The following is a 20846-nucleotide window of genomic DNA, read 5'->3' on the forward strand; positions in this document are numbered from 1 at the left end:
AACAAGAAGATATTACATTGGCCTATCTGGTAGCAAAAGTTTAAGAGAGTGATAATATCCAGTTTGGGATATAAAGTGACAAATTACAATATGTACTATAAAAATAGTAATTATAAATAACCTATGATCCAATCATTTCACTTTAAGAAATTCCTTTTTTTGGCACTGGGGATTGAACGCAGGGGCACTCAACCACTGAACCGGTGCCCAGTCCTTTTTTGTATTTTAATTAGAGACAGGGTCCCACTAATCTGCTTACGACCTTGGTAAATTGTTGAGGCTGGCTTTGAACTTGCAATCCTCCTGCCTCAGCCTCCTGAGCCACTGGGATTACAGGTGTGTGGCACCACACCTAGCCTGAGAACTTTATTCTTAAGAAATATATGGCTGGGTATATAGCTCAGTCAGTAAAGTGCTTGCCTTGCAAGTACAAGGCCGTGGGTTCAATCCCCAGCTCCAAAGAAAAAAAAAAAGAAATATACATGTGCAAGCCGGGTGCAGTGGCACATGCCTATAATTGCAGCGGCTTGGGAGGCTGAGACAGGAGGATCACAAGTTCAAAGCCAGCCTCAGCAAAGTGAGGTGCCAAACAACGCAATAAGCCCCTGTCACTAAATAGGGCGGGGGTGTGGTTCAGTGGTCAAGTGTCCCTGAGTTCCAATACCCAGTACCCTAGAAAATAAATAAATATACATGTGCAGGCAGGGGTGTAGTTCAGTGATAGAGCACAAAAAAAAACACACACACAGAAAAGAAATATACCTGTGTTCCTGAATATATGTACAAAGCCATTCTGTGTGATAATGTTTATCAGAGTTAAAAATTAGTCTCAATGTAAAGTCCATAAACAGAACTATGGGCAAAGGAATTCTGGCCTGCCCATACTATGAATATTGCACAAAACCATTAAAAAGAATAAGGTCAGGGCTAGGGTATGGTTCAGTCGTGAAGCAGCTGCCTGTGGTGTTCAGAGCCCAGGGTTCTCAGCAGCACAAAGAAAAAGAAGAAAAATAGAGCGTTCTGTTGTACCAATATGGAAGTATGTACATTTTCCATTAGTAGAAAGAGGAAATCAAAACTACTACTTGATGGTATAGAAAAACATAGTAACTACAGTATGATTCCATATACATAAAAGTAAATAAGTCTTTGTGTGTGTGTGTGAGAGAGAGAGAGGGAGAGAGACGTAACTTCATAGAATAAATATCCTCCAACACATTCCTCAGTCTCTTAAGGAGAAGCAGTCTCTCGAGGAGAAGCAATAAGATTGGAAGAGATTAATAGGAATTAAATACTTTTCTCTGTTCAATCCAGTACTCTTTGAAATCTTCTTTAGGAACAAAATTCATGTGTTACTTGAGTGAGCAAATAAATACATAATAACTTAAAACATCTTATTTAAACAAATGGTTGAAGCATGGAAGGCTCACATAGTTGAGGTCTATTTTGCTGCTTAATGTGAGCTTTTAGTTGACAGTTCAGGAAACCTAAGAAGATTCCTCAATTCACAAATCCCCAGTACCAGAGCACTCTTTGCCAGGACCTCAGCTGGGTCACCTGTCAAAGGAGAGGATTCCACTGCTGTGTGACCTTCACATCCTGGGAAATGCAACCCAGGTTGCTCTCTCCTCACCTAACACAGGACAAGAAGGAGCTGATAAGGAAAGAAATGGCTTTTTCAGAGGGCAAGGAAAATAAATTTTGTCCCCTTAAGGTACAGTGAAAGAATACTGGAACTACACTGGAATACTTCCTAGTGCTGATCATGTCAGTGAAACTCTGGTAGCAAAGCTCTGAAGATACTAGATGCATTTGCCTTATCTGAAGAAATACTGTACTGGTTCCAATGCTCTTGAATCAGACAATTAACTCCAGTGTTACTTGTTTCAGAAGCCTTGGTTTAAGAAACCTTACTTAGGAAAAGCAAATTATAACCTTTCAAAATCTAAGTTAAGGGGTGGTTATTTACCAATTTACTTGCAGCATAACTGACATAGGGTTCCTTTCATTAAGAGTTTGTCTGATGCACATAAGTATTTGTTTGCTACAAATGCTGGAACTAAATTGTGAGAAGCTGTTCTGATCATTGAAAATCAATCAATAATGAAGATGAATCATCTCTGAAAGTATAATCTGTCTTTAGGCATATGTAATTAAATTGATTCAGATATAGATCTCGAGGTAATATATATTGCAAAAGCAAAAAAAAAATGCACTTTGCCAAATAAACTGGAACATTTTCACTTGATTAGGATTTCCATAAATTACCAAGGTATGCTGAAAATATTTACATACACATGTATTGTATGTGGAGATATTTAAGGACTTAGATAAAGGTATTTTCCTTCGGCATCAGCAGGGACCAAGTTATCATCATCCTTTAGAGAAATACACTATAAGTGTTCGTCCTTACATAAAGCAATTGGCTTTTTTTTTTCTTTTACATGGAATTTTCTGAAATTTTGGTAGTTGGTGTTTGTTCATTTGCTTGTTTTCACAGTGCTAGGATTGAACCTACAGCCTTAAACCTATTAGGCAAGCCCTCTACCGTCACACACTGAAGTTGTGTTTCTTAACTCTTCGTTTTTTAAAAAAATCAGGGGATTTTGTTCTTCTTACCAGTTCCAAATTGATGAAATTCATCTTCTAGTGATTTCCAAAGAATCGATTTTTAAATAATGTTACGCTCTTTCTTATGTAATGCATAATTTAAAGCATAATGTAGACAATTTAGAAAACATAGATACAAAAAAGAAAGCCTATGAAAATTATGTGTAATTCCAACTCAATCACTGTTAACATTATGAAATGTATGCTTTCATTGTTTTAAAATGTAGATGACACTTTTCATACTAAAATTATATAATGTATTCAGTTTTTCCCTCATATTTTTTATTTAACAATAACTCGAGTATAAACCAAACAGAGTGGCACACACCTGTAATCCCAGCAGCTTGGGAAGCTACAGCAGGAGGCTCACAAGTTCAAAGCCAGCCCCAGCAACTTAGCGAGGTCCTAAGCAATTCAACGAGACCCTGTCTCTAAATAAAGTTCAAAAAAGAGCTAGGGGTGTGACTCAGTGTTTAAGTGCCCCTGAGTTCAATCCCCAGTACCAAAAACAAAACAAAACAAAAAAGAGCATCTATACATATTAGTGTTAAATATTCTTCTACCTCATTTTTAATGATTGCATAGTACAATCAGTCCCTGTAATAGTTTTTGGGTTTTCACTATTAAGAAAAAGGTAAGGTAAGGGCTGGGGATATAGCTCAGTTTGTAGAGTGCTTGCCTCCTTGCCTCGCAAGCACAAGGCCCCGGTTCAATCCCCAGCACTGCAAAAAAAAAAAAAAAAAAAAAAAAAAAAAAAAAAGAACAAGGCAAATCTGGCCACTGTAGTGCATGCCTGTAATTCCAGCAATTCAGGAAGCTGAGACAGAAGGATCACAAGTTCAAGGCCAGCCTTAGCAACTTAGCCAGGCCCTAAAAAACTTAGTGAGACTCTCAAAATAAAAAATAAAAAGAACTGGGGATGTAGTTCAGTGATATAGTCCCTGGGTTCAATCCTTAGTACAAAAAAAAAAAAATACAGTAATGAACATCTTTGTTGTTAAATCCTTTTTCACATTCACAAAGCTGTTATATCTTTGAAAGCGCATAGTCACACCATTTAGGCCCTTCTTTTAACATTGAGCTAATTAGAGATAAAGAACGATTTCTTTTGGGATTCCCTAGAGCAAATAAAACTAAAACTTACTTGCTTTCGTTTTCCAAATAGGTGTCTAATGACATTTGTATAGAGAAACTTATTTAAATTTTAAATTTTCAGGTAAAACCAACAGCTTAATATTCATTACAGGTGTGTTTAAGATATTTTGAAAAATCAGTTATTGAAATTAATGTGATTGTATTGAAGAATGTGTTGTTGGTTGTTGTTAAGTAAGTGCATTTGTTCTAATAATGAAGCAGCCTCTCCTTATTGCATCTCAGTTACATCTATTTTCTTAAAAAAAAAAAAAAAAAGCATGCTCTTTGCCTCGTTAGACTGCTGCTTAGCATTCTTGATACTTACATTGCATAATGACAGCATTTTTGATTAATGATTTCAGGGCAGGAGGGGGATTATCAGCTAAATAAAATAGCCCAGGTCTGGATTTAGAGCCATTCTCCATCTTGGCCCTAGACCACAGGAATTAAATCATAAGTTCTGCATGTCTGCCCTTTGGAAATGAAGAGAAATTTCACATGACACTTGGATTGATGTAAAAAGACACTAAACCACATGACACAGGAAATACTTAAGGAAAAATTCCAACTGTGAATATCCACTGCAAATCCCCCACCAAGCCAGTTAGTGATTGGGGTGTGGTAGATGAAGCAATCCTCGGGCATACCTTCATTGTTTAAGAGGTACGAAATTAAATTCTGCTAAGGCAGCAACAGCAGAATGCCTAACTGGAGAAACTGCTGATAAAATGTAAAATAACTGAGGAGTGGGGTGAGGGTGGGGAATAAAATCAAGGAAATGTTTAAAGTGAGACTATCAATTTTGTGCATTTCATCTAGATGGAAGGGTTCCTTCTCAGTTTTTTTATCAGTTGAATTAAGACAGGATTTCTCAACCTCAGCACTGTGGACATTTTAGATCAGATCATTCTTTTTTGGAGGCTGGGGGGATCCTGTGCATTGTGAAATGTTCCCCCACATCCCTGGCCTCTACCCTCTCTTATAGATGCCAGTAGAACCCCTTCCACAGTTATGACAACCAAAAATGTCACAGGATTGTCCCCTATTGAGAATTACTAGATTAAGAGATCATTATCCTGAAACACTGCAGACTCAGGCCAAAAATCATGTCATGTGCCATTTTATTTATAGATCAGTGTGGGTGGAAGTAGTGCCAGCCATCTTCAAGCTGTTAGGCTAGACTCAAAGCTCAGTGTAGACCTGCGCTCTTTGACACCATGTATCTGTGCAAATATGCATCCGTGTGAGAATGGCACTCTTGTACCTGGGAGTGTCACTGCTCTGCCTTCTACGTCTCCTATGATAGCAGTGAAAGTGCCTTTCTGTGGTTGAATGCATTGATTGAAAGACTCCCAGTGTACTTGGAAAGGCATATGGAAGGTAAGTATTAAATCAAATAATCCTGACCCTCTGTCCCAAAAGGGATCTTCTAACAGAGCTTTAGGAGATCTCAGGCTATGCACTGGCCACATGCTAATACTTTCTACCACCAAGCTCACTTCACAAGAATCACCCCTAAATAATTTCCACTCTTCTCTATTCTAAATCTATGTTGACTTAACTTCCTTGCCCTTACTTCCCCTTTGGCTAGTTTAGCTAACTTTATGATTTATTCCTCATAAAGTTAGTCAGTTCCCTGCTTTATAAAACCTATCTGGCTACTGCTAAGCTACCATCTTTCCCTAAAGTCTCCCCATGGAAAGTTTGCATTTAATAACGGAAGTTGCCAACATCTTGACCTCTTTCAGATATGACAATGGATGATGTTCGGGAATACGAGAAAAACATGCATGAACAAACCAACATAAAAGTTTGCAATCAGCATTCCTCCACTGTGGATGACATAGAGAGCCATGCCCAAACAAGTGTATGTAGAATTTTTAAAACATGTTGCCCACCCTGTATGAAACAAACACGTAAATTGATCTTTGAAATACTGCAAATGCTCTTTTCCCAACCTTCCACAAAATCATGTCATTGCCCAAGAGGCTGTTGGTGAAGATGCTGAGCTGGGTCTAAAGTGGCAGTGTCACCTCTCTCTTCCAGACATTTCCATTCTTTAAAGTTGCTTGACTTGGGGGTTGTGTTGGTCATAAAGCCAAGAACATGGAAGTGGAAACGTATTATGGTACTAGTGAAATGGCCTGCACCAAACATAAAAAGAGCACAGGATTAAAAATGGGTGTCGTATGTAAACTAGAACGATATGTCAGTAACTTTTCAAAACAGTTAACACTTACTTGTTCATTCAGAGGAAGGCTTCTGGCTCATCTGCTATTTTAGGTTTCTTTACATGTGCTTTGAAATACTTTCTAAGGCTCTTTATAGCTGTTTTACCCAATCAGTTCTTTTTTACTTAGGGTAATCTCAAGACGGAACTGCAGTCTGCATACACAGGCTGAGCAATGAAGGGCTGATGATGGGAAATGTGCTGAGCTGCATAGACGATCCAGCCTGGGGCTTAGCAAAAGCCTCAGAGCCTGAGGTTTAGGTCGCACATGGGAAATTGAGAGCGTATGGTATATGTAAGCATCTTAAATATAGTCATCTCTCAATCCTTTATACTAGTGAAAGGAAAAACCGTTAACAAAGAAAAAAGTAATCACCAAACCATTTGTATAGGTCTTCAGCCATACAAAGAGCTGGAATCTCTTTGGGGTCCAGCTTGAGTTGTCTGTTAGCCCAGGGCCCGGAATAATACATATTAGATTTAAAAAAAAAAAAAGAAAGTAGAGAAAACAAAGGAGGCCATCATTGTAAATGGATGTTTTAGAATCGTGAAGACCTTCTGTGCACTTTGGAAATTTTAGTTAAGATTTAGAGCATGTCTTTGGAATGTGCCCTGAAAAGCTTACAGGCTGCCATTGGCTGCATGTAACTGCCCTTGAGTCTGCAAGGGCCCCCAACTCTTCCTGCCCTGCTTTGCATGCAGTGATTGGATTTGCAGAAAACGGATGGGGCAAGACTCACCTGAAGTGTTTCCCCTCCACAAATGGACCCATTCCGATAAGAGTCCCCACTCCTCTTTCCCTGTTCTAAAGATAGAAATGTCTTTAAGGAAACTATTCTTGAATTTTCCTCACTTTCAACTGCCTTTCCTTTTGGAATGTTAGATACCAGTTCCCTCTCAACAGATCTGAAAGCCAATCACCATAAATATGACCTGACAAAGGAAGCCACAGGGAAGGGGGTCACTGGGGATGTCTCAAGGGCACCAAACCAGTGCTTTTCACCTTCTCAGTTCTTGAAGTTTGCAGCTTAAGGCTCTTTGCTTGGTTTTCTTTCAGTTTTACTCTGAGTATTTTAAAGTCAGTTTACTATATAGAAGGTGATAAGCTAGAAGTCCCACGCATTCTCTGGCTGCAAATCAGTTGTGACTTCAGCATGAAAGATGCCCTACCCCTTGATAAGTTGATTATTTTGAAAGCTTGTGACTTTTCCTTTATTCTTTGGAATTCCATGAAATTGGGGATCATTTATTTTTCCCACAGTCTCTCTTCACTATGATAATAAAAGAAATTTTTTTAGAAGTTAAAATCAAGAGGCTGCCGTGCATTACAAATAAAACCTGCATGGGTGATAAATGAAATTTAAATCATCCACCTGAGCAAGGATAAATTAGTTTAAAAGTATGCAAAATTAACACCCACGAAGCCAGCATAAGGAAATAACAGACTCATTTTCAATTGAGGGTTTTCAAAGCCTTCAAGGAAGGGAACTTTAAAGAGACTGAGAATGGAAAATTAAAATTCTGTGCTTTGGACGATTTCTGCCCCCTGGTGGATGCATGAAGTAGAGCATCGTACACAGCCACTGGTTAGAAAATCTAATTTTTTAAAGATGTTATTTATTTATTCTTGCAAAAACACACCATAGTCCAATTCACTAAAATTTTTCTGAGAGTCTCGACTTAAATAACTCCTTTTTTAAACCCTAATCTCATTTCTTAGCTAATTGCCTTAGTATTTTTCAGAAGTGGTAAGTTGCCAAGCATAGTGGTGCATGCCTGCAATCCCAGCAACTCCAGAGGCCGAGACTGGAGGATCACAAGTTAGAGACCAGCCTCAGTAATTTAGTGATATCCTGTCTCAATAAGAAATAAAAAGGGTTGGGGATGTAGCTCAGTCATGAACACCCTTGGGTTCAGTCCCTAGTACCGCCAAAAAAAAGAAAAAGAAAAGAAAGTGGTAAGTTAATAGGATATATCGTGAATTTTATATTACATCAACACAGTTGTTATTTTTTATTTTTGTAAAAACTTTTCCCTTTCAGGAAATTTTAATAATTACTCAGAGGGAAGCCCTCTTAAGGATTTCATTTTATGGAAAATGTTTCTGGTTTGCTCAGATGTTATAAAACCTAATGATTAATAGTGTATCATGAATGTTCATTCCATACTTAATATTTCTAGAGTGGCTATGTGGTTTCACAGTAGTTTAGTCATTCAGTATTACCTAAAGAAGTTTCAATTACTAAGTTCATGACAGAGGACAAGAGAGAATGAAAAATGGGACTCTGGAAAGTCAAAATAGATGAAAATCCACGGGCAGCAGATTTCACATTTCACTCAGAGACAAGCCCTTAGACCTTCACTTGGTGCCTGTTCTAATAAGCCCAGTTACCTGTTGCCCTCTTCCTGGTAAATAAAATGTCAAAGGATACCAGACTGGCAGTAGTTAACAGCAACACTGAGAGGACTGGGGGTGTGGCCCAGTGGTAGAGTGCTTGCTCGGCATGTGCAAGGCCCTGGGTTCCATCCCCAGCCGTGCAATAAATAAATAATAATACTGTTAATAGTTTCTGAAAATGAGAAAAGAGATAGTAAGCTATAAAGAGCAAACAGATCCAGAGAAGGAAATCATCCCTGGGTAGTTGTACAGGGATATATTATGTCTCAAAGGTAATAAGTGTGTTTGTGTGTGTGTGTGTGTGTGTGTGTGTGTGTGTGTGCTTATATACACTAAATACATCAGGGAAAGATTTATCTTTTAAAATGTTACTTTTAGTTTCTCACTTAAGAACTTTTCAGGTATTTGGAAAATCTACATCATCTGACAATGCCTGTTAAATGAAGCATTACTGATTTACCTGTTGAATTACAAATAATGCTATTTTCCTCTTAAAAACAATCCTTGCTCACTAAATGATCCTCTCTTTTCATTCTCTATTATTTTTCTTCCAAGTTGCTTTGAGAAATGGTTTTATTTTCTTGGCTTTGGGGTAATTTTCAGGGTTAATTGTTGTCTTCTTATTTGATTTTTTAAGCTGAATTAAAATATAGTGTCTAAACAGTCTCAGAGTAGATACACACCCAGGAAACCAGGAACAACAGCACCTCTGTGCCCCTTCAGAATACCCAAAAAAAAAAAAAAATAAAGAACAAGAAAAAAATAAGTATTTATTAAATAAGAAGACAGCATGTTGAGAAATTCTGATGATTTACCTAAATTTACCCTATAAAGATATATCAGGGTTTTGTTTTTGTTTTGTGATCTTAAATTTACAATAATATGTATCATTTCAGGGCCATTGATTGTTTTAATTTCTATTTCTTTATGAAAGAGATGACCAGATCTAATAATAGCTCCATGTATTTACACCATAACCACAACACCCACACAACACACACACCTCCTCAGTCTGGTTGTATGCTCTCCTGTTAAGTCTTTATCCAGAATACTTAAAATACTGGCTAAATAGTGCTCTGGAAATCCTAGATGGGTATTCATAAAGGAATATTGTTTTCAGGGATATGTCTTGGTATAATGGAAAATAACTGAGGATTTAGTATTTCGAGGACAATTTGGGTTTGTGATCAGTAAGAGCCCTCTTAACGGTAGGGTTTCCATAGTTCCTCTGAAGACAGGTGTGATGATGAATCTGTTTGCATCTCTTCTAAGTGACAACTCAGTTTTCTTTCTTTTTTCCCTTTGAAGACATGACAATGGATGAAGTCCGAGAATTTGAACGAGCCACTCAGGAAGCCACCAACAAGAAAATTGGCGCTTTCCCACCTGCCATTTCTATCTCCAGCATTCCCCTGCTGCCTTCGTCAGTGCGCAGCGCCCCGTCCAGCGCTCCATCCACCCCTCTCTCCACAGACGCACCAGAATTTCTGTCAGTCCCCAAAGATCGGCCCCGGAAAAAGTCAGCTCCAGAAACTCTCACGCTTCCAGACCCTGAGAAAAAAGCCACCCTGAATTTACCTGGCATGCACTCTTCAGATAAGCCATGTCGGCCCAAGTCAGAGTAACTTCATATGAATATCTCATGGGGTTTTATATTTTCATTTTGTTGTTGTTGTTTTTTTTAAGAATCTTCTGATATAGGGAAAGACTGCTTTGTCACTCAAACATGTTCCTTTTATCTCTGAGTGTGCATGGGGTTAAGTAATTTCACAAATAATATGAATCCTAAGTATGCCACACAGCATCATAGTAGATTTAAAATGTAAGACTTTCTAAAAAACCAGAAGGAATCTTGTAAGCCAGGGAGGAAACCTTAGTATTGGGCATTTGGTGAGGCTGTCATGGACTTCAAGGGTAAATATATGAAAACTTCACACCACTTTGTTGCCAAGTGTGGTAAAATAGTGAAGTCGATTTCCTCCCATCAAACCTGAAATTCTCAAAAAATACTCTCAGGCATCACAAACCTAATTGTTAAATTTTGAACTGCTGACCACCAATACTTGAATACCAATAGTTACTGAGATTTTGATTAGTCTGACTCAGGATTTGGGGCCTAGTTAACTCCTTAAATTTTTGAAAATTTTCATTATCAACTTATAGAGGCTCCAAGTGCAATTGATGATAACATATTTATACCTTTCACAGAATTTAATAATAAAGATTCCACTTGTTTCTGTCTTTTAATAACTCTCCCCTTTGTGCCCTTGTGGCCTCCGAAATCTTTCAGAATTGCATGAATAAATGTGACTGTAACCAATTTATTTTGGAATGGTTTAGTTTAAGAACCAAGAGACCCAGGTGAAACAAGCATCTTTTTTCTGTACAGGTACCAACAAACCTTGACCTGTCAGCTACCATCATCCATTAAGATTCTCAGAATTTGCAATTACCTGAATAGAATTCATTGACTATTTGCCCATTTGAAGACATCCAAGGGTAGAGTAAGCTATCTGGGCGTTAACACAGAGTGTCTGGTGTGCAGACCATGAGAAAGAAAATTGTCTCCCATTCCTCTCCTGGTTTTACTCTTAGTCATCCAGGCATCCCTGGAATGAATCGCCCATCACCAGCCCTTAGAAAAGATCATTCTCTTGCTCCTTCCTTGAAATCCAAATTTTGGAGCCTGGGGGTGTAGCTTAGTGGTAGAGCACTTGCCTAGCATGTGGGGGCCCTGGGTTTGATCCCCAGCACTGCAGAAAGAAAGATCCAGTTATTAGGAATGTTGCAGAAATCAAGTAAATACTGCCAAGGGAGAGGAGAGCATGAGCAGAATTGCTGGCTCCTATTTGTAAAAAGAATGAATGATAATGAATGTTCATTTGTCTCACTTCCATTTCTGCAAGTAGTGGGAATGCACGATTCAAACTGAGATTGACAGGAGGCAAGATCATTCATCAAAGTGGCAGAAAGAATTCTCCTTTGGTCCAAAGAGAAATCTGTCACTGTTGCACCTCACTGCCTTTAAACACAGAAGGAAGGGCAAGCAGAATCTCAGCATTGATATTTGTCCTCCAAGGGAGGAAGAAAAGGTAACTAGGCAACTCCAGAGCCCACGCCCTAGCAAGCCTTCCTGACCATAACCTCCAACCTCAAAGGGGCCTTCCTAAAACACAGATTCCAAAGGAACAACATAGACCAAGGAGCAGATTCTCCTTCCCTCAGCCTCTCAGGGACAGTGCCTGCTTCCCTCTGTCAGTGCTCAGCACTCCCGGTAGTCTCTTGCAGGTTGACACTCTTCCCCCAAGGTGCAGGCGCTGGACCCATGAGCCCAGCACCATCGTTTATCTATAGTCTGACATTTAGCTTAAAGGAAAAGTAGACCCAGTACTCAAAGGAAACCAGTCACAGATATATTAGATCAACAGTGCGTCTCTCCCTTAAGAACGATAGTATTGAGTAAGAAAACCTCTTTGCATGGTATGGAAGCATGAATTTTGCTTGTGGGAAAACTTAATCTTTTATCAGACCCCTTGGACTTTTCAGGGGCTCCCTCTCCATGCGGTAGTACTTAATGAGAATGTTTGGCTTTAGAAAGCAAAAGTCTACTTTCAGAAGACAAGGAAATAGTGTATGTATTTGCTTATTTTTGAGCTGAAATCAGGGTAGGGGCGGGATCATTATTTTCACGTAAAACAAATTTATTCTGTGCAGGTTGTTAACACATCTGGCCCTAGTTTGTCCATTAATCCCATTGCTGTTTTCCCTTTTTATAAAATAGCTTCTGCTGTCAAAGTCAATAATTCAATATACTTTAGAAAGCTAATTTCTGATTTCCTTTTGTGAATTTTCCTTCTTTTATAGTCAGTATGATACCACAGACATCAACTGCAAAGCTACCCATGACAATGTGGTTCTTAAGTAACAAAGTGGGTGTGCTCTTAAAATACGTTCAGTTTTTCTGTCTACATATGACTTGTGTGCAGTACAAAATGGGGGGGTGCAGGTATTCCTTTAGCTGCTTTGAATATTTACTCCAGTTGCCACATGGCACAAATGACTTCAGTATTTTACATTCTTGGTTTCCAAGTGTCATTTTACCTTCTCCATACATGTGCGGATTTGTTATTGTGGGATACAAGCCTGCGATGAATGTGTACATAGAACATTAATAATTCTTACAAGGATGGAAATTAATTGGCTGCATGATGGAAATTTACAAGAAAAAAAAGCAGAAACTTGAATTTGCTGAGCATGTTTGAGGAAAACTAGAATCTTAACTCAGTGCCTCTGTCTGCAATGTGGAAACCTTCAACTTTATTCACCAAAATTGTATTATACCTGTATATATATAAATATAGGGTAGTGAGTTCCATACCACCAATTTTAAGTCTCTGGTAGCCAAATGGAAACAAATAATCCATAGGATAACACACATGTTCACTCCTCTTCATCTCTGAGTTAGCGGAGACTATGAAAATGGCCATAAGTTCTGTTACGTTGAGTAGGTTTGAGTCCGAAGCGTCTCTGTACTTTTTGTTGACTGTAGCACACCATTCTTTCATTGGCTGTGCTTTCCTGGGAGAAAGAGGTCTCCATGTTTTTATTGTATAAACTGTCAGAAATCACCTCTGAAGATCATTTCATTTTGAACTGTAGAAAGACAAAGCAAAGAAAATGGATAACAATGAGGAGGCTGTGACGTTTTTATTTGCCCCCATTATCCCTGAAACAATAGGAGCTCATTGGTGAACCAATTTATAAATGCTTCTGTTAAGGTTTTGCATCTATGTGTGAGGGAAAGGGTTTTGATTAGTTTTGGAGGTATGTATTAGCCATGTTTTGGGTTGTGAAAATAAGTACCACAGTGGTGGATATATAATGAAGACACTTATAAAACAACTCAGCAATACTCCTAAAAGTAATTATGTGATTTTCTTTCAAGGCAAAACAGTGAACTAAGAAAATAGATGCTGACACCTCTTGATAAATCATTTTCAGTGAAAGTTTCAGAATGATTGTATTTATGAATATTTTTAATCCTACTTTCTTGCTGGTCTGGAGATGCTGCTCAATGGGAGAGCACTTGCCTAACGAGTGCAAGGCCCTAGGTTCAATCCCCAGCACTACATAAAAATAACAAATAAATAAGAAAATTCTTTAGTGTCTCCCCCTGGCTTAGAGACAACAAAATAATAGGTCAATAGGAATTGGCTTAGGACAATAGGAATTTGATGCTTGAGAGTAGCCAGAACGTAACTAACTCTAAATAAAATGTGTAATCAGATAATTCAATAGAGAGGAATTGTCTGAATGGTTTTAGTACTTTTCTGATCATCTGACTCAGGCTAGGTGACAATCTGCCATCTGAGCCATAGTTCTTGGAATTAAAAAAAAAAAAAAAGAAAAGAAAAGAAAATTTGCTGTCCAGTGACTATAACCTGATCATCACTGTTCTTGCTGAAACTCAAGTATCACACAATAGCACAGCGTTGGCAATGCTGAGGCAGAACATACTGGCTTCTACCTTAAAAATCATCTGTTTGCATTTGAAATGTGTTTAAGCTTTGTAGGGGCTAGTGCAGTAACAGAATGTGAGTGTGTTGAGAGAGTTTTTCAGATGCCATTGTTAATTGTAATGTTGTGATGTTAACTAATGCTTTGGGGTAACCTCTCAATGCCTCTGCCTGTTTCGGTTCAATTGTGTCTGTTGCACTGGACACTCCCTTCAGTTTCTTTGTATCTCTGAGAAGAGGCCCTCTCCTTTTATGTTCTCCTGTGCCACTTGTGTAACTTCAAGTGTAATTTTTAGTGCTTACATTTTGAGCTGGGATCCTGATTGGTTACATTAGTCAAAATACCACTGCCACTGCCGAAGGACCAAGTGTTACAGGTGACAAGCAAGGCAATCGGAAGTTGACACTCACATGTGCCATCCTGTATCGTTTTATGGCTGTACGGTGTCATCCCCACCCCCAGTTATTTATTATTGTTAATAACTTACTTTTTCTTACATTCTCTTGTAAATAAAGTAAAAAGCAATCTTCTTTCCAAGTGTAGCTTCCCCTCTTTCGTTCTCAGCTGATGTCAAGGGATTGTTGGCCCTTAACTTGCGGAATGATGGACAAGAAGATATGGAGGAAGAGGGGACAAGCCTGTGGCTGCTGCTTGTGCCTTGCCCTAGAGCCTCGTGTGAGCTTGGCCTGCTGATGGGCATGGACCCTGGGTGGGAAAAGCCTGGGTGTCTGCCCTCATTGTCCAGCCAAAAAGTACCTGAGGTGAGTCTGGAGCCAATGGAACGCACACATCCATCTATGGAGCACCTGATTCCCCCTCAGCCAATGCAGAGCCACATACCCCAAGGGCATCTATGGGAAGGCCACCCAGAGGGCATCATATGGCATATGCTGTTTCTCCATCTCAAATAGCTCCTGTTTACAAAAGTGTCCTCCCGGCCCAGTGGTAGGAGAACAGCTTTGCTTTACTGCCCCTCCTGGTAGGCTCCGTGGCGCCTAAGCAGCAGCCCACCCTCACACCAGACTCCAACTCAGTGCTGAAAGCAAGTCCACATCGCACGTGCCTGGGATCAGGCACAGGGCCTCCTGTAACTGTGTGATCAGTCAGCCTTCTCCATGGAAATATTTCCCAAAATCCTATGATATTGATCCAATTAACAAAAACAGTCGTGCTTCTGTAGCTCCAACTTCACCATCACACCCCCACCCTGCCTTCCAATTCTCTGTTCAAAACACACCAACTTCCCACACAGTTGCTGGCTGACTTTCAGCCTGATATCCTTGGTACAGCCCAGCAGGGTGTTTGTTCCTGTGGCCGAACCACCCGGGGTTGTTAAACATTGGGGTGCCTAATGTGTAGATGTTTGCAACGCCCCCACTTCCCTGGTAAGCTTTCCTCGAGGCTTTCCCTCCTGAGAGCATGACGCTTAGATTTCTGAATGGCCACATTCTTTTCTAAAATTTCCTTGTTTCGTTCATCACATTTCTTGCCTCCAACCTCCAACTACACCTTAGCCTCAAGTTCAGACTACATTTTGTGTTTCTTTTCCAAACCCTGTTCTGAAATATCTGAATGTGAAAATGTCACTGTCGAACCTGAAGTTTTTTTGCGTTTGGAACAACAATAACCTGGGTGTGCATTGAAGTAGGGGGTGTGACTCGGTGTGGTGGTCCAAGCAGATCCTGTTCTCAGGTTTGCAGATTGACTCTCTGCTTACCGCTCTGGCCCTCTGACATTCTACACTCCCATAAATTGTCCCTCATCCGTGGTGTGCAACCTAATATGATACCCCATTCAAAGTATACAGCTACTCCCGTGCTCCTGAGAAAGTTGAGGACAGGATGGTCTTATGCCTTAATGCTCTTGGTCTGTTTCCAGCATGGAAGAATTGAGCTAATGTGTAGCCAGAGAAACCAGATGTGGCCTGAGGACCTCCTGCATCCAGCCATTCAGTGCAGCAACATTGATCAGCTGCATTAAGCACCTGGAATTCAAGGGATAATTCACTTTAAACTATTAGTACCCACTACCTGCTCTAAGGCAAACACAAAAGACAGGATCATCCCTTCCCCTCCTTTAACTTAATAAAGTTTCATTTTTCCAAATGTAAAGTCAGTTGGACCTGTTTATGCATCTGCCCTTCGGTATTCATGGTGTAAATAACTTGAACTCTGTGCCTGGAAACCAGTGTGATAAACCCTTTACTAAGGACAATCCCAGGGAACCTTGGATCTTCATTCTCTCAAGAAACTGATCATTTGTCACAAGTAGCTTTGTCAAACAAGACTCAGTTATTAAACTTGCCCCAAACTTTGCCTCTGGAACATTCCTTTTTGGTCTGTCCCCAAAATTTGTTCTTTGAGTCTTTTTGTCTTTCTTGGCCAATTTTCCAGAGTCTGTCTGTCTTTGGTTGTCCTTGGGTGGCATGGCCAAGCTCAGAGGGCAACACTGACCACTACAGCCTTACTAGATGCTGAGCCTCCTTTGACTTAGAGGACATTTTGACCATTGTCAGTGGAGGGGGTTTGAGGGCAGCCAAATTTGCACTTTTATGATTTTTAAATCTTGTTCCAAAATAATTTTCCTGTTCCCAAGGGCTATCGCAAGGAAGATGCAGGCGGTCTACTGCTCCTTGGCAACCCTTAGAATCCTTTTATACCTTTCAGCTCAAGCCGCTCTCCTCAGAGCATTCCAGAGACAGCTGGCTGCTCCCTATGTGCAGGATGTGCTTGAGGTCGCCCCTCGGTGCTAAAAGTATATTTTGTCTCTTCTCAAAACACCACTCGAAAACATAGAACGGCTTATACAAGTTTGAATATTCCCACCGTCATCTTGGAGTTGTTCTGTTTCCTTGTGTTTTGTGAAAATCTGTGATACAAACCCAAGGATGTGACGTTTCATCATCCTTAAAAATTTTAGAATTTGCTCTTTTGAGACTGGATATGGAGCTCAGTGGGAGAAGTCTTGCCTAGCATGCTCAAGGCCCTGGGTTCAAAATCCCTACACCTCCCCTCAAAATAATTAGCTCTTTCTTTGGGGGATCATAACTCATGGATACTTAACTTTCAACAAAGTGCTTTGAGGATTTTAAATTGTTTGAATTTGGCACATGACATGACAGTCCTTTTTGTAGCTCCGTAATATTCCACAGCATTGAAAACTCCATGATTTATTTAAACACTCCTTTACTATTTAGTATGTAGATTGTTTTCTGGATTTTGTCATTATGTGGAGTGCTACTAGGAACCTCTTTTAACATAGTTTATGAGTTTTTCTAGTTATTTGTTTTGGATATATTCCCAGAAATCAAGTTACTGGATCAAAGGATATTTTTGTGACTTTGGTTACTTACCACCAACATCTCCTCCAAAGAAAATTGAATTAATTTACAATTCCACCAACAGCATATGAGCCAGAACATGTGCCTCTTTTAATTAGCATTTGTGAGACAGGACCCGGGTTGAATCCCCAGCACAGCAAAAAAACATATAATATAGCAAGTATGTGTACTTTTACAAGTTCCCATCCTCCACCCGTTGAGCAATTGCCAGCCTCCCATTCCCATGTAAGTCCTTTGCTGGTTTAATGTATCAATAGGTCAAATACCGTGATTGGGTATTTTGGTATTCATGTTACACAGAGCCCAGGCAAAATGAAATGCTCTGGTTCCTTCAACCAGTAAGTGACTTCTCCGGCTACCTAAGCTGTAGAAACTGACTAGCTACCACAGACACAAGAGCCTCACTGGAGCATAAGGAACTACGTTTCATTGAATAAGTTATTTTCTTTTCATTCTAAGTCATCTGTCTTTCACGTTTTCAGTGCAAAGAAGCATTGAATGCATCTTTACTTGAGGATTTCCTGGAACCCGCCATATTGAGTACCACCAACTAGGGGGTTTATTGTCCTCCCTACCAAGAGAGAATCAGAGTACAAACTGGAGCTCACGGTTATTGTAGGCCGTGTGATCCCCTCATTGGAGCAGAACCTTGGTAAGGACCAGGCCCAGTTCTTCCTGAGTCTGAGGACTGCACCCCGGACCTCAGCATCCTAGGCCAGAGCTCTACCACTGAGCTACGCCAGGGTTCTGCTCCCATTTAACTTCTTGGAAAGAATGTAAAGCTAGATTGTATATGTGCCCCCAGATGGAAGAGAACAGGCTGCATATCCTGCTCTCCAGAGCCATGCAAGTGCCACCCCTGGAAATAGAGAATCCACCACAGGGAAGCGCTATGGTCATTTCTCATGCATGACAGGCTCAAGGTATAAAATCTACCCATGTTGGTTTGGAATCTGAATGTTTCCAAACATTCCAACTCCCCAAAACTTTCACCTTCAAAATCAAAGGAAGTCAAGCATGGTGTTGCATGCCTGTAATCCCAGCAACTCGAGAGGCTGAGGCAGGAGGATCGCAAGTTCAAAGTCAGCCTCAGCTACTTAGTGAGGCCCTAAGCAATTTAGTAAGACCCAGTCTCTAAATAAAATATAAAAAAAGGCTGGGGATGTGACTCTGTGGCTAAGTGCCCTCAGGTCAATCTCCAGTACACACTCCCCCCCAAAAAAATTCAAAGAAAATATTCACTGAGACAAACAGTCATCTCAGTTGTTTTTTCTGTTCCAACATACTCATGACTTCTCTCAAAACTTTTTGGCTATTTTTCATTGCAGTGAAGTGTGCATAATACAAAATTTACCATATTAGCCATTTCAGTGCACAAGTCAGTAGCATTAAATACATTCCCAGTGTTGGACAACTGGAGCCACCATCCATTTCCAAAACCTTTTCATGATCCCAGGCAGAAAGTTACCAATGAAAAACAATCCCAGAACAAACACTCACTCCACCAGCCCTGACAGCCTCCATTCTACTTTCTCTAGAATTTGCCTATTTTAGGTCCTATACATGGAATCATACACATCAGTCCTTTTGTGTCTGGCTTATTTCATTTAGCATAATGTTTTTAAGGGTTGCCCACACTACAGCAGATATCCAACATTTTAAAGACTTATTTTACAAGGGGAAAATCTGATGTGCCAACAAACATATCTACTCTGTGCTGCATTAATAAGCAGACATTGTCTAATTACTAGAAAAGAGACATTTTATAAGGTCGTGTGATATTGGGCAAGTCACTTCACCTTTCTGATCCTTCTTTCTTCAAGTGTAGCAATGCTGCCAATAATAGCAAGTGTCACTTATTAAATCTGAATGGTGGGGGCTGGGGTCGTGGCTCAGTGGTAGAGCACTTGCCAGCACATGTGAGGCACTGGGTTTGATTTTCAGCACCACATATAAATAAATAAATAAAGGTCCATCAACAACTAAAAAATAAAAATAAAAAAGAGCATATAAAAAATTCTGAATGGTAAGTATGTAAAAATAAGATTGCCAGCTGATGGTGGAAGCTGCTGCTGAAGAATCATGAGAAAAACAGAGACAGAGCACACAAGCAATTTTTTTTTTGGGGGGGGTGCTGGGGATTGAACCCAGGGCCTTGTGCTTACAAGACAAGCACTCTACCAACTGAGCTATCTCCCCAGCCTCCACACAAGCAATTAAAACAGAAGGTCCATGTACATAGCAGGTAACTCACAAGACAGAGAGGAAGACATTACCTGGAACACCACCAATACATGAAACTTCTTTTATTTGGGGTTTATTTTGAATAAATCTCTGTCCCTTTCAACCACAGGAGCTAACTAAAAATAATGTATTAGTCATCTTTCTGCTACTGTGACAGAATACCTGAGGTAGTCAATGCATAAGGTAAAAAGGTTTATTTTCATAGATTTTAATCCAAGGTCACTGTTGCTTTGGGCCTGTGATGACAAGGTGTACCATGGTGGGAGTACAGGGAGGAGGAAGCTTACTCACCTCATTGTGGCCAGAAAACATGGAGGAAGGGGTCACAGCCCCAAAGTCTCCTTTAAAGGCATGCCCCTCACCCCTTGACCTAACTTCCTTCAAGTAGGCCCCACCTCTTAAAGATTCCACAACTCCCAATAGCAGCTCCGGTGGAAGTCCAAGCCTGTAACACTTGGGCCTTGGTAGACATTCCAGATCTGAACAATAGTAGTCAGGAATTACACTAAAATGTCCTTTCTAGAAACACATCTGCAGAGAAAACATAGGAAATACAATTTTTGAGCACTTTTTTGGGATTTCAAAAAACCTTAATCCCAAGTAGTAAGAAAAGAAAGATACTTTAAGAATAAAGTGCATTGTGTGTCTACTTGAAAGTACCTACAGAGAGGAAGTCAGACCTGTGAAACCTGCTTCATTTTCATGCATGCAAGTTATCAAAACAATTATGCTTTACTCCTGTAAATTCAGTGAGGGTGCTTGGATCATTTAAAAATGAGATAGCTCTGTCAGTAGAGTGTTTGCCTTGCAAGAACAAGACCCTGGGTTCGATCCCCAGCACCCAAAACAACAACAACAACAACAACAAAAAACATGGAAAATAGTGGTCAGGCACAATGAGGCACACCTGTCCTCTCGACTACTTGAGGCTGAGGCAGGAAGATGGCAAGTCCAAGGCCAGCTGGGCAACTAAGTAAGTTGTCTCAAAAGGAGAAAAAAAAAGGGCTGGGGATGTGGCTCAGTGGTAGAGCCCCTGCCCAGCCTGTGTGAGGCCTGGGTCCCTCCCTAGTGCATTGTAACTGCCTGGTGGGTCAACTGGGTGTTACATTCAGCTCCCACTGAGCAACATGACCCGCCATTGTCAGAATATAAAAATGTCAAAAGCTTTTTTTCTGATATAGTGGGTCTCATTTACATCTAAATGAAAAAGCTTTTTAGTGTGATAAGACACCCCTCCACGCTTGAGGAATGACTTTTGAGACAGATCTGATTAGTACGCAGAAGTTAAACTAGAAAGGCCAACATTTTGTTAATTGGATTTGCTGAGCAATACCTTTGCCTCAGCTGAAACTCTTCATCGATCCCTTTTTACA

At 40.0% G+C, this 20846-nt stretch overlaps 1 protein-coding gene and 1 long non-coding RNA gene across 2 annotated transcripts in view; one reads left to right on the top strand and one right to left on the bottom strand.

Annotated features, from left to right (window-relative positions):
* Positions 1 to 13791, top strand: part of PITPNC1 (phosphatidylinositol transfer protein cytoplasmic 1) — a 291062-nt gene extending 277271 nt beyond the window's left edge. The window contains exon 9 of the mRNA XM_079131631.1: positions 9681 to 13791. Within this exon, the coding sequence (XP_078987757.1) occupies positions 9681 to 9997 (317 nt within the window). The 3' untranslated portion in view covers positions 9998 to 13791. The remainder of the gene's footprint in view (positions 1 to 9680) is intronic.
* Positions 1 to 20846, bottom strand: part of LOC306656451 — a 561410-nt gene that overhangs the window by 118716 nt on the left and 421848 nt on the right. The gene's annotated exons all lie outside the window — the stretch shown is intronic.

Source organism: Sciurus vulgaris (genome assembly GCF_902686455.1).
Source record: "Sciurus vulgaris genome assembly, chromosome: 3".
Lineage (NCBI taxonomy): Eukaryota > Metazoa > Chordata > Mammalia > Rodentia > Sciuridae > Sciurus > Sciurus vulgaris.